The sequence below is a fragment of the Theobroma cacao genome, chromosome 4 (assembly GCF_000208745.1).
Source record: "Theobroma cacao cultivar B97-61/B2 chromosome 4, Criollo_cocoa_genome_V2, whole genome shotgun sequence".
NCBI lineage: Eukaryota > Viridiplantae > Streptophyta > Magnoliopsida > Malvales > Malvaceae > Theobroma > Theobroma cacao.
The window spans coordinates 119558-134691 of NC_030853.1; the positions used below are offsets into that span (position 1 = coordinate 119558).

At 33.3% G+C, this 15134-nt stretch overlaps 2 protein-coding genes across 7 annotated transcripts; both read left to right on the top strand.

The window, feature by feature from the left end:
* On the top strand, positions 163-4405 carry LOC18600678 (probable gluconokinase). 6 transcript variants are annotated; one of them, XM_018118615.1, is made up of 6 exons: positions 165-399; positions 1242-1360; positions 1541-1583; positions 3312-3381; positions 3682-3761; positions 3885-4405. In XM_018118615.1, the coding sequence occupies exons 5-6, from the start codon at positions 3695-3697 to the stop codon at positions 4304-4306; spliced, it is 489 nt and encodes a 162-aa protein (XP_017974104.1). In that variant the 5' UTR covers positions 165-399; positions 1242-1360; positions 1541-1583; positions 3312-3381; positions 3682-3694; the 3' UTR covers positions 4307-4405. The 6 variants fall into 6 exon arrangements, with proteins under 6 accessions (XP_007031334.2, XP_007031335.2, XP_017974104.1 ...); XM_007031272.2 differs by lacking the exon at positions 3312-3381 and having other exon boundaries at positions 163-399; positions 1538-1583; XM_007031273.2 differs by lacking the exon at positions 3312-3381 and having other exon boundaries at positions 163-399.
* LOC18600679 lies at positions 10822-13832 on the top strand. Its single transcript, XM_007031277.2, has 3 exons — positions 10822-11207; positions 11926-12163; positions 13209-13832. Exons 1-3 carry the CDS (start codon positions 10941-10943, stop codon positions 13361-13363), a joined length of 660 nt encoding a protein of 219 aa, XP_007031339.2. The 5' UTR covers positions 10822-10940; the 3' UTR covers positions 13364-13832.

Consider the following 15134-nt stretch of genomic DNA (forward strand, 5'->3'; position numbering starts at 1 on the left):
AATAAAATACTTATAAATAAAAATTATAATATTATAATTTTTTACATTTTAATTATTATTTTATTTATATATTAAATATTATAATATTATTTTTTTTATAATTACGTTAGTTACAATCACGTTACATTGTAACTACCAAAGGTACCGTAAAAATAGATTATCAGCTTCAAAACACCAATTTTCTCCCCTTCATCCAGTCTTTCGCTTTTGAAAACAGAAATACAAGTATTTTTCCAGTTCCACCAACCAAAGCTGTCCTGGAGTGGAGAGGCTAGGGCCAAGTCAAGTCGTTGGGAGGGGAATACTAAACCAATCTCTCTCCTCTTATTACCGCCTCTATATCCGGCGACAACCCAACTGAAATTTAAAGTAACCTCATTCCAATCCGATAAGTATTTCGTAACTGCTTTACCCTCTCTTTCCTCCTAACTATATACCAAATATATCGCTTCTTTTTATTACTGTTATTCTTCTCGTTTTGATATACATATATATATATATATATATATTTGATATGAGGAAATGGGATTGAAACTTTAGCTCTTTCGACACAGGATGTATGTATGTATATACCATCAAACTAAATGCTCAGATGCTCTGGTTTTGATATATTCATTTCATGTGACATGGAAATATGACTTTTGATTTTGATTTAATTTTATCAAAATGCTCGTTTGAATTTGATTTCGTTCATAATGATTGGTTGACTTGAAAATTTGATAGGCTGTTAGGGGTAGAGATGTAAACAATAGCAATTGCGAGTATGAGAGTTGGAATGGTAAAGTGTTAATTTCAATTGAAAACAAGGATGATATGGTAATTTTAATATTAAATTGCTAACTGAGAACTGTAATTTGGGCAGCAGAAGTTTTCAAATGAATAACTAAAAAAAAAAATTACAGAGTTGCGTTTTTCAATAGAGTTTAGGTATGTGATTGTGTCCTGGCCAGCATTTACAAAATCTGAGTGTCATTTTGCTAAGAAAATATTTGGATTAGGGATTAAATGGTTGGTATCTTACTGTTTTCGAGCATAGGAAAGAATATATTTAATTAAAAGCTAAACTTAGTACTGTAAATGATGGAGTTTGTAGTTGATGATAAATGAATTTTGGACTTTGTCAGTTTCTTTTATCATTTATTCCTTTTCTATGTTTGAAGCTAGCAAGTAGAGTTTTCTAAAATGCTACTCTCTCTAGTTGGATCATAATGTTTATTTTTTCTCGTGTTTGAAAATTGCAGAGTAACCGTCTTTTCTTAGTGAAGGAAGGATCCGTCTTACTTTTGACTTTTAAAATTTCCACCTGTTGTCGCTAAAAGATTGTATATTGTCCCACTTAATATGGCTTCTGATCACAAAGGTAATTTTATCTGATATTGCTATACTTTGAGTTGAGATTGATGCTATAATTGGAACTCATTGTGGTATCAAATTCAAATTTCCATTTTATATCTAATTCCTTCCTTCAGTTCATTTTAGTCCTTGTTCTCGTTTAGCTGTTTATGCAATGCCTTAATATTTTCTTTATTTCTCTTAGTAGGAAAAGTTGTTGTGATTATGGGTGTTAGTGGAGCTGGAAAATCGTAAGCGTTTTATCCCCTCCTGAATTGCTTGTCGCACATGGAACTTAGAAGTGTTGAAACTCATGCAACATGTTCCCTTTATTTTTTTGTGTGTAATTTGTCGTTCATAATGATCACCTTTACATTGTGTACCTTTTGTCTAAAATGCAGTAAAAGCTAAAACTAAGAAGTTCTCTTTGCCTCATTTAAGTTTCTTGATCTCTTCACATATTTATTCGTACAAAAAGAAAAATTATCTATTAATTTAGATTTCATTTGTTGATACTATTATTATTTGTAATTTTTTCTTTCTAAAAAAATGGCTAAAAAGTAAAAAAAAAAATTAAAACAAAAGGAAAATATGAAAAGTCAATCAAACAGAATCTTAATGATGAATTTGTTGTCTATTTGTGATAAACTTTCATTAAAATGATCATGTGTAGGTAGCTGCCTTCCATGAAATGAATGTTTTGGATAATTATGCTATGCTCTTCACCCTTCTTCCCTTGCCCATTATATATGACAATTTTTCCGCAATGATACCTTGCTAGTAATTTCTAATTTTCTTTTGGATGGTAAGGTTTAAATTTATCTCTTTCATGGCCAAAGTGGAATCTGTTACGCTGGTTTTATTTGGAATTTGCTTCTGCAGTATCTTAGAAAGAGGAGATTTTCTGTTCACACAGAATCCTATGAAGATAGTACATTGAAGAGCAAGTAGACTTACTCTTTTTATTTGTGGCTAAATCCGCACAATAACAACATAGTCATTGCCATACACGACCCATGCCTGATATCTTTTTGAAATTTCCTATTAGATATCTCTTGGTGATAATAAATGATGATTTGTCAGGAGAACATGTATCTAATCTGCGTATTTAATAAAAGCTCAAGAGAATGTTTTGTGCATCTTAATGTACTGATCTTTGAATGGCATTGTTACCCACAATTCTTTCACCATGTTATTTTTAGTAATGATGAGTTTAGAGATTTTAGCAATTATGGTCTACATGTGATTTTCATAGGATTTGAAGGGATCATGGAATTGAATTTTTTGTAAAATTTTTCACTGTTACATGGTTGTATGTTTCAGTCTAATTGATATGGTCTTGAATCCTAAGGTACATTACCTGAAGCAACTGTTATATATTCAATAAAATGAGTCTTGTCTATTTTGTAGATACAAATTCTGTATCAAACCATATTCAATCTGTTTAGGTTTTCAAACTGTTAAAATTGCCATTCCGTGCTTCAGAAGGTGGGGGTGTGACAATTTGCAGTCGAATCCCCATGATTTTCAAGCCCAGAAAAAAGTGGAGAACAGGGTTAAAATGATATGTCGAGATTTGTCCATATTGTGTAAATAGAAAATAAAGGAAAATGCTATTACAAGCACATATAGTGTCTAATGGTTATTGATAGGGAATGACATATTACAATTTGACATAATGAAAAATGTTTTGCTTCGAATTATTAGTTTTTCAAATAGAACTTTCCCAAAAGTTGTATGATTATTTTGTGACAACATCTCTTCTTTCCGCTTAACTTTCTTACATCATTTTTGATAAGGTAATAGTTGATTTTTATTTGAAGTTTATTTTAGTTGCATGACTAGAATCTCTCTCTAATTCATTCACTTGACTGAAGGATTTTGTTCCTATTGTCATATTCAGATATAGAATCTGGGACATTGTTTATTATGATATAATTTCTCTTTCTACCTCTTAATCTTTTCTTTTTTTCATTGAGAGCCCAAGAAATCTTTTGTTTAGAAAGCACTTTGATGTTGATGGAATCATCAAGATCCGCTAGATCAATTGTTAGTTCTCTTCTTTTTCTTTTTCTTCGTAATTAGTTTGACTTGACAATAATTATGTGTACTCTATGAATTCTTTTAATATATTCTATTATTCTATAATGCAGATTCAATTATTATATTGTACTACTGTAATGCAAATAAGATTATGTTGATCCCATTTATTGCTTTGTTTAATTTTTTTTTGTTTCATTCTTTATATTTACACCGATTTCCCAAGCTGTCTACATCACATATGTTCCCATGTCCTGGTAAACTAAGATCCTCTTCATGCTCATCTACTGGCTTTGTGTCTTTAACCAGCACAATAGGTGACATGTTGGCCAAAGTTTTGAACTGTGGCTTTCTTGATGCTGATGATTTCCATCCACTATCAAATAAAGGTAAGCATAGCAATCAATGACATAATTATTGAGCATATATTCATGATTTTGTCTTTTTTTTTTTCTTCTATAGGGTTAAATATGTTACTGTTTTTTAATGTTTATAATCATTTAAATACACAGAAAAGATGTGCCAAGGTGTTCCCCTCTCAGAGGAGGATCGGATTCCGTGGCTGGAAATGCTAAGGGATGTTCTAAAAGAGAACTTAGTAGTTGGAAAAACTGTGGTACTTGGGTGTTCTTCTCTGCAGAAACATTACAGAGAAATTCTAAGATGTGCTGATGCTGCTTATGAACATGGCAGCTATGCCAGTAAGGTGCAGTTTGTTCTGTTGGATGCCCGGGCTGAGGTGCTTGCTGGTCGGCTTGAGAAGAGAGCTGCAGAAGGGAATCATTTCATGCCAGTCACGCTTCTGCAATCTCAACTAGACTTACTTCACATAGATGATGCTGAAGGGATATTCAAGGTTGATGCTACTTTAAGCCCTCAAGTCATTGTAAGCACAATACAAGCATTGTTGTTGTCTAAACAAGCCATAGATTAACAGTCCTTTTAGGAACTCTTAAGGAGTCCTTCATATCTTGACCTGATGTGTAATTATGCATTTATTTGAATGTTTAATCGATTAAGATTTTACCATTAATTGATTAAAAAACAAGGAAAAACTTTGTTAAAACTGGTTTGTTGATTATTAGCCACCTTATTCCACTAAAACTTATCTTTTCTAAAATTTTGAAATGATTGAGCATGGTTAATAGACTAACATCTCTTGATGGTCGACTAATTGAGTTTTTTCTATTTATAGTAGTTGTTTTCATCAGGCACACAAAGTCAAATGGAATGTCGTTTCATATTCTTCCTGTCAAATTTAAAATTGACGGAAAACCTACCTGCATTACTTGAGTCCAAAAGTTAATCAATCAAAATTTTTACAATCTATCAAAATTCTCAAATTTCATTTGATGTTTAGAAAATTTACAAACCTTAATGGTACGATGAATGCCAAAATTTCAGGAGGAGGTCTACAAAAGTAAAAGGGAAAGAGGAAAGCAGACCCACTAAGTACATCCTTGTGAAAATTTTGTCTAAAAATCTTTTTTCTTTTGATTAAAAACAATTAAAATAAAAAAAGTTATTTTTAAAAATATCGTATTTTTAAAGACTAAAAAGAATCATCCTTATTCACAAATTGACGATATTTAAACTAGAAAAACCTCCCACAAAACCTTTGCCCATGACAGAGGGTGGGGATGAGACCTCTCATCCCATATACACTTCTTGTCGTGCAGGCATCACTAGTCTCCGTGCTTAGATTGTGGATTTCCTTTTATTGGTCTCTACGCCACTCCCTCAAGCTCCCTTGCCCAACGCATTTATTGCAAGATTTTCATCTTGGGTGCTCTTGCCCAACAGACTGTCCGTCGTGCTTGTCACTTCACTGGACACCTTGCTTTTGGCGTGTTGGTTTAGGCCTTCTCCGCCTTATTTGGGCACAATTCCTTGCCTACAAAAGAATCTTGGATTAAGGAAAGCCTAGCCATTTAGTTTGAATTTCCTGAAATTAAGTTTCTTCATCACTTTATTGGGACATTAGTGTACTACAAAACAGGTAACGTTACATGAAAAGAATCGTGGTTTCTTTCCAAGGTCTGTTGACTATGTATACGATAGACATATTAGTTTAGATTATCATCAAGATGAAAAAGATTCTAAGATGAAATACCAACATAATTACCATGATTGCTAAGGTTGAACAAGTACTAGTGAAAGATTTACCATGGAGCCGTCATAGTTAGCTACTGGATATGGATGCCAATCCCACATTTCAATGCATTATATAAATTACTTACCAAGAGTTTTCATTAAAAATGTAGAAAGTAAAATTTACAAACAACCTAAACTTATAAAACAACTCTATATATAAAAGAGAAATCGAGAGGTATTATAGGATTGTGAAGAAATTAAAGAATTTGATAATAATATTGATGTCAAATAAAAATTAAAAGTAAAACCTTTTCTAAGAAAAAAGTCATCGGAGCATTTGGCTCGATGATTTCAACATGATTTCATATTCAAAGAATATAGTTTGAATCTTCCTTCTCTAAATTAAAATAAAAAATTTGAACATATATAACCATCTATAATCAAGCACTATATAAAATAATGTGATAAAAAATCCACAAAAAAAATAAAGAGAAAATAAAGGTTAAAGAAAAACTCAAAAAACTACCTTATGTTATGAATATATGTGAATATCCATTGTATTTCATAATATCTAATGTATCTCCTCATATCCAATGTACATATTTATGTTGATACATTCTTATCTCCTAGGTTCATCTAGTGTATGTACATTCCTATCTACTAAGTTCATCCCCTCTATTTATATAAATTCATTTCCCCCTCCATCTATATGTGCCTATAAATAAAGGTATTGTAGTTGATGGTTGATAGACTGGAATAAGAAATGAAATAAAATATCTTTTTAAATTCTTACCACTTCTCTCTAATTTTTTTTCAAAGTTATATTTCACAACACTTTTAAAGTTATATTTTACAACACGTTATCAACACAAGGCTTTAATCAACTAATAAGGTAATTTTTTTAATTCTTCAATCATTTAGATTTTCATTTTGTATATCGTCCAATTAGCCTATAGCTGACAACGGACCTTGAGCCTCTTTTCATCTCTTGAAGCGGCGGTGGCCTCCTAGGACACCTGAAGTTATCAATACAAGTGCAAATGGGAATCACTAAGAAAAAAAAAGATGTCTGTTTGCTTGATAATGCAACGACACATACCATACTTTGTGGCAAGCATTTTTTCTCAAGTGTGACATTGTGCAAGGCAAATGTCCACACAATACCAAGTCTCGTTGGGATTATTGATGGCTTTGAAAATGCCACTGTTGTTCTGTCAAATGGCACCACCTTGCATATCAGGGATGCATTGCTAAGCAGTAGATTAAAAAGGAATCTACTTACCTTCAAAGGTGTACATCATAATGGGAACCATTTTGAGACAATTTATAAGCAAAATAAAGAATATCTCTGCACCACTTCTTATAAGATAGGCCAGAAAACCATCCATGAGAAGTTGGAAGCTTCATCTATAGGATTGTATTGTGTCACTATTAGAGCTGTTGAATCCTATGCTACCATTTCCTAGAAACTAGTAAATCCCGATGGGTTTGAACTTTGGCATGATTGCCTAGGTCACCTCGGTACTACAATGATGCGTAGGATAATCCAAAATACTAAAGGACAACCTTTAAAGGATAAAAAGATTTTGTTGTCCAAAGATCATACTTGTGAAACTTGTTCACAAGAAAAACTCATTATTGAGCCTTTTATGACAAAGGTGAATCTTGAATCCCCTTCCTTATTACAAAGAATTTAGGGTGATATTTGTAGACCAATACAACCGACAAGTGAGCCATTTTGATATTTCATGGTATTAGTGGACGCATCTTGTAGATGGTCCCATGTTTGCCTTTTATCTAAGCGTAATGTCACCTTTGCACGTTTACTTGCGTAGATTATAAAGGTCAAGACACATTGCACTAATTATCCAATTAAAAACATAAAGATGGATAATGTTGGTGAATTTACATCAAAGAGCTTTGATGCTTATTGTGCTTCACTAGGAATCGAGGTTGTGTACCAGATTCCACATGTTCATACTTAGAATAGATTGATAGAATTCCTAATTAAATGCATCCAAATTATCACTTGTACTCTATTATTGAGGACAAAGCTCAACTATTTAACATGAGATCATGTTGTTTTGCATACAGTAGCACTAATTAGATTGCGCCCTACTGCTAGTCTCCTGTAGTCTCCCATGTAGTTGGCTCTAGGCTATAAACCAGACATTTCACATTTACACACCTTTGGTTGCATTGTGTAGGTGCTTGTAGCATGGCCAAAAAAGACAAAAATGGGTCCCCAACGTTGTTTGGACATTTACATTGGGTTTGATTCACCATCCATTATTAGGTTTTTGGAACGAATGACGGGTGATCTTTTTACTACTAGATTCGCGGATTGTGATTTTGATAAAATGGTGTTTCCACCAACTAGGATATCTAAAGCTTCCATGGTTGAGAAGTAAAAACCAGTTAAGATTTTCTCCTAGAATGAGAAAAATCTATCCCATTTAAACCTAAGAACACCTGAATGTGAAATAAGGTACAGTGTATAATCCATTTACAGGCTATTGCTAATAGACTTCTTGACACATTTAATGAAGTTGCCAACATTACAAAGTCTCATATTCTAGCTGTGAATGATTTAGTTAAGATTGCTACTCCTGAAGAATAGGTTGAAATATATCAAAATGGCTCACGCCTAAAGTGTGGAAGACTGATAGGATTAAAAGACACTGTTCTTTGAAAACAAAAAGGGAGGAATCAGGAATCCACTCCTAAAGACCCTGGTGTTGAGCTTGCTCCAAGAGAGCCTATTACCCTTAAAGAGGCATAAACCCATGAAAAGACCACTAACCTTGGGAATATTAAGATTTTCATTACATATGGTAATGAGATTTGGGATAAGAGTGAGATAATCATCGATGATGCTTTTGCACTCTCAATTGTTCATGAGATTATAAACGATGATTATGAATCGTGATCTATTATAAAATATCGTCAAAGGCAAGATTGGCCCAAGTGGGAGGAAGCAATACAAGCTGAATAGGCTTTTCTAGCTAAATGAAAGGTTTTTCGACCTGTAGCTCAAACCCCCAACAATGTAAAGCTCATTGGAAACAAGTGGTTCTTTGTCCAGAAACGAAATGAGAAAAATAAGGTCGTGATGTATAAAGCCCGACTCGTTGCCCATAGAGACTTGAGATTGATTATGATGAGACATATTCACTTGTGCAGGATCTGATTACCTTTCGTTTCCTTATTAACCTAGCTATTTTTAAAAAACTAAAAATACGTCTTATGGACATTGTGACGGTATGTTTATATGGTTCACTAGACTCCGATATTTATATGAAAATTCTTGAGGGATTCAAAATGCTTAAAGCATACATTCCCCGCAACTTATTCTCAATAAAGTTTTAAAGATCTTTGTACAAGTTAAAGCAATTCGGCCACATATGGTGTCAATGCTTAAGCGAGTACCGAATTAAAAAATCGTACAAAAATGATTTTATCTACCCATGCATGTTTATTAAAAAATTAGAAATAGGATTTGCTATAATAGCAATTTTATGTTGACGATATGAATTTGATTGAAACTCTAGAAGAGTTATCTAAAACTGTTAAATATTTGAAAAGGGAGTTTGACGTTAAAGGTTTAGGTAAAACCAAACTTTATTTTAGTCTTGAGCTTGAGCACAAAGCAAATGGAATACTTGTCCATTAGTTAGTATATATTGAAAGATTGCTTAAACGTTTTAATATGGACAAAGCTCACCTATTGAGCACCTCTATGGTTGTAAGGTTTCTTGATCTCTAAAAAGACTCGTTTCGTCCTAGAGAACTTGATAAGGAAATATTTGGTCCTGAAATACCATATCTCAATGCAATTAGGGCTTTGATGTATTTGGCATAACGTATATGATCGGATATCGCTTTTTGCGATAAATTTGTTGGCACATTTTAATTCTAAGCTAACACGGAGACACTGGAATGGTATAAAACATATCTTCATTTATCTCTAAGGAACCATAGATTTAGGATTATATTATTCCAAGGATTTCACTAACTCTAATTTAGTTGGATACGTTGATGCAGGATATAAATTTGATCTGCATAAGGCTTGCTTTCAAATCAGTTATTTATTTTGCTATAACGGCACCATCATTTCTTGGCGCTCTACTAAGCAAGCACTAGTGACTACATCTTCCAAGCACTTCAAGATTACCACTCTATATAAAGCTGGAAAAGAGTGTGTTTGATTGAGATTCGTTATAATGCATATTTATAATTTTTGTTGTTTAACATCGGTTACAAATTCTCCTTTTATAATTTATGAAGATAATGCTACTTCCGTTGCATAAATCAGATGAGGATATATTAAAGGTGATAAGATCAAGAATATATTGCCGAAATTTTTCTACACTCACGAACTCCAAGAAAGTCGACGAGTTGATGTTAAACAGATTCATTCCACCAATAATCTTATAGATTTTTTTACCAAATCATTGCCAACGTCAGTATTTGAGAAATTAGTATATAGCATTGGAATGAGAAAAATTAATAAGATGCAAGATTAATTTGCCCCTTGAGTGGTAATATAACTTAATTGAAAGGGAGCAATTTTGGATTATGCACTTTACTCTTTTTTCTTTTTGATCGATTTTTATCTCACTGGGTTTTTTCAGCTTAAGGTTTTTAATAAGCAGAATAATGAACATTTAAGGGAGAGTGTTATGAATATATATCAATATCCATTGTATTTTATGATATCCAATATTTTTATGGATATCCAATGTATATATTTACGTTGGTACATCTCTATCTCCTAATTTCATTTAGTGTATATTTCTATCTATTACGTTCATCTTTTCTATTTATGTAAAGTTTTTTCCCTTCCATCTAAGTGTATTTATAAATAAAGATATTGTAGTTAATTCAATAGATCGAAACAAGAAATGAAATAGTAGATCTTCTTACATTCTTACGACTTCTTTTTAATATTCTCTTTCATAGTTATATTTCACAACACTTTTTAAAGTTATATTTTATAATACCTTATTATTATTACCCTAAAAAATCTAAGAAGAAAAATACCAAAAAATCCATGCTAAAAATATAAAATAATTGTAGTATGTTTACAATTTTAAGGTGACAATTAAGTTAATTAACTACCTCATAAGTAAATGTTTTAAAAAATAAAAATATCTTTTAACTTCCTTAAGAATTCGTAATCATAAAATCCTAAACTCTAAAAATACTTATAAAAAGCACTCAAAAAAAAAAAAAAACCTTTAACTTGTTCTAAAATATCATTGAAATCCTTGACCACAAAATCCTGAAGCTCAAACTCAGGATTCAATTTAGTTTACGTAATAATGACATACAATTTCAATTCTATGACATATAATAAATTATTTAAAAAACTAATCCGAAAGTTTCCACTTTCCATCAAACAGTTAGACTGAGAAGGTGGTTGTAATCTACCCTTCGTTCTTCAACTTACAGTAAGTAACAGCACATCCGTGATGGCGGAAAATATGAACGGCGTGTCCGCAGACGAAAATAAGTGCTGCCACAGGGAGGAGACGCTCTACGGCGTTCTTCATCGTTTGGTTTCGATGATCATCTTCCCCGATGCATCGTCATCAGCATCAACTCCGCTGCTGCAGCGGATCAAAATCTCCATTTCCGAGAACGGGCCTCGTCTGGGCGAAGCCTCTAGAAACACTGGCCGGGCTGTTCTGATGTGGACTCGTAGAGGCAGCCCTATTCGTGCTCTTCTCGTCATTTCTGTGAGCTTTTTCTTTTAATTATTCAATTAAATCGATGAACTTTCCTTGCTATAGAATTGATAAATTAAAAATGATTCATTCTTAACTTGTAACTAACTATGGCTTAATCTTGCACATTGCTTGAGCAAACACAATTGTGAATATTTCCTATAACAACTTATCTGATGTTTGTATAAGCGGGGATAGACTTCCCAAAATTCCTCGTTTTCTCATTCGTTCTTACCTTTTCTATCTATTTGATTTGATTTGATTTAAAAATTAGTTTTTGATGCTCTTTCATGCTGCAAAATTTTCTGTTTATCAATTGAATGGAGTAGCACATATTTTTCCTGCCAATCTCTTGTCCTAATAAGCTTTTTCTTAGCTTTGTTTTAGTAAATGACATGGAAAACTTTAAATCATGATGGTTCCATCGTATTTATACCTGAGTTACATATTGTGGTATGAGTTTGGAATTGCTTGTGTGCCTCTGGACTTGATCACTTTTCTACATTTGTCCTTCCAACTTCTTTGTGGATCTCTTATGCACCAAGCAGCTCTTCTTTCTTGCAGCTTATATTGATTTCTAGTTATGATAAATAAGTGACCTTTGATTCTGATTACATCATATTATTAGCTTGCTTCTCTTGCCCATACTCTTGCCTCTTGCCTGCTACCTCCCATAATTCCCATTCTTCAGAATTCCTCTGATTTTTTCATTTTACCAATACTTCTGCAGGTTGGGACTATTACTCTTCTTACCTTAACAGGATTGCTCGTATTTATGCTTTTCTTTCTGGCTGCAACTGTCAATGCCATCGTCATCTCTCTTCTCATCTCTTTGGCAGCTGCAGGAGGCTTCTTGGCTCTTTTCTTTGCCTGTGTAACAGCTATATATATTGGGGCCTTATCAGTTGCTGCATTTGTTATTTCTACTGCAACAATTTCTGCAATTGTAGCTGTTATTGTAGCTGCAGGTACATCTCTAAGCATCTGCTTTAGTTTTTCTTGGTTTCATTCTTATAAATTTTTAGATTCTGTTCTGTTTATAAAATCCAATTTTAATCCTTGGATTAGAAACCACAAGATGAAGCATTTCAATTAATTAATTTATTTAGGGTTGAATTTTTTTTATCTATATAAATTTTTGCTGAACCTATGACCCTGAACGGATATCAGTCGAATGGAGTTTATATGGAAAGCCAAATGAAGTTGCAAGAATTTGCTGTACACAGAACTCTCTATATTGGGGCAAATCATCTCCTTGATTTTCTCCTTGAAGTATTTGTCTGGTCCTTCAGTGCCCCAAAGTCTGAAGATAGATAGAAAAAATATGATGAAAACTTAGGATGTATAAAATTGGAAAACAGAATTTGCAAGGGCCCAGAAATGGTGAACTGAGTTTAGATTTTCTACTTTCTTGACCTGGTTGTATCTCCCATCATCACCATGAGTATGTTCACTTTCTCTCTCTCTCACTCATGCTGTATGGCTTGGCCTACCTACGAGCACAAACGTATAACCATGTGCACTTTATTGACTAAGTTTGCTTTATGGTGTGAGTGGCTACCTTTATGTGTATGAGTTTGCATGCTCTCACACACTGTGGTTGCTTGGTGTTTTTGGCATTACTTATTCATGCTATTCTGGTGTTTCATGGCCTCCAAATTTAGAAATCGTGTAAGATGTTTCAGCGACAAAGTTGAGGTCCTTCATAGTGCACATTCTGGTAGTTTGTTATGAGTGTATCCACACTGTTTGCTGTCTCTTTTGTGCCAATTGCTGTCTTTTTTTGGCACTGCTAACATTTTTAGGCTATTATGGTAGTCTTAACTGATTATGGAGTTCCATACCCTCCTAATTGCCATCTCAAGCTGTTTCAGCAAGAAGCTTCAGATTTTTCGTAGTGGATATTGTTTAGGCTTTTTATTTATGCAACTTGAATTTTCTGGAGTGGTGCTTTTCAGTTGATATTTCAATAGAAAATTGGTGCTTTTCAGTTGATATTTCAATATGAACCAGGTTGGGTTGGGTTCATTTGGGCTGTATGGTTGGCTACTAGGAAAAGTGTGGCCCTTGCTAAGCACTCATTGAGCATGACTGGATCGGCTCTTTCAGTTTACTCTTCTGCTCGGCATACCCGTCACTACCAGGAATCAGATAAAGTTTCAGATTGAAGTGCTTTTGTGAACATAAGTCCCAGGCTTGCCTTCAAGAAACCTGCATGCTCTGGATATTTGTACAAGTTTTATGCTTGCACTTATGTTTTTGACAGCTTCTGTGCATGTGTGTGTTTTCAGATGCTGTTGCTTGTATATAGATCAGAAGCATGACTGTATTTGCCGATTACCAGCGGTTCCAGAATCATAGGTAATGGTATAGTATTACAGTTTGTCTAGTTACATAGCCTGCTTGCTGGCATGGTGTTAGATTTTCCTGTTTGTCTTATCTTTCATCCTGGGTAACAAAATTCCGGTGTAAAAAGGGTCCTGACTGTTTGGAGTTCAATCATTTCTGGATGAATGATGTATGCTTATTCCTCTAGATGGGTTGATGCTTAGCTTGTAGTGGAAACCATGATAGTTATGGACCAATTGTATACTATACTTGATGGAGTTTCATGTGATTCACAGGTTTGTTTTCTAACGTGTATTTTGGGATATGGTATGATTCAGAAAGCGAATGATTGGCAAATGACTGGTTTAACCATTAATAATTTTGCGCATACTGCTTTTAATGATTAAGTGGAAGATCATTTCAATTGATGTAAAAATGATTGGTGGCATTTAATCACTTAATGGGTTTTCCGATCATCAAAATTGTAAGTCTTGGGGGGGAAATCTTAGTGGCTAAGAAAAAGAGAAAAGGCTGTGCCAAAGACATAGAAAAGGACAGCACAATAGGTAAGAAAGCCCAAATCCCAATCCCAAAAATTTAAAAAGAGCCCAAACGAGGTGATGAGCTAGCATTCATTATCTCGGGAACAATGACAATCTCTTCAACTTTACACTCTGCTACAGCGATGAGATTGATTTCAGTGATATTGAAAAGAGGAGTGGCGATGAGATTGACAATGGTGACTCTGAGATTTGAATTGCAGTGAGGAGATTGGAAAAGATTACAAAAAAAAAATCAGAGGAATCGGAGTCCCTTTAGAATTCCATTGAATGTAGGAAACTAATTCATTAGTTTGCTTGTTTTTGTGTCTGTCTTTCATGCTGCTTCTTTGATGTCCAATAATATTGAATTTTTAAATGAAAACTGCTAAAGTGTCTTGATCTAACAATCCGACTATATATTCATACAATTCATAAAAATTAAATATTCATATATACATATGTTCTTCATATCATTCGGAAATATGGCCCGACTGTTTACCTTTTAATTAAAACCATATCAAATCAATCATTTACCAATCATCCATCATTAATCAGAGCGTTGGAGTCAAAAGGGAGCAACTAGCACCAAATTTAGCTTTAATTACAATTATCATGGAGGTAGTCGCCAATGGACAACTTATTCTACTTTTTTCAAGCATATAGAAAAGTGGGAGAGCCCATATATACCCTCTCAATATTTCAAAATATTACAAAGACATATATATATATATATATATATATATATATAAGAGAGAGTAGTTAGGAATTGTTTGCAATAAACGAATTTATAAACCTCATTAAATTGATTTCAAATTCAAGGTTGTTACTTTTGAAATGTTAAAACAAGTGTTAACTTCAAATCAACAATTTTAATTCCATAATTTCATTACTATTGTTTCAATATTCAACTGTTGACATATATAGCTAAGGAATTACATAAAATGAAGACAAGACAAGGTGTTGCTTTGCCAAAATAACTCTCTAAATTTCATTTCAAGTGAACTCCCCTGTTCACTACTTGGCATTTAAAATGTGTCAATTAATCCATTTACAAATGAATTCTGTTATA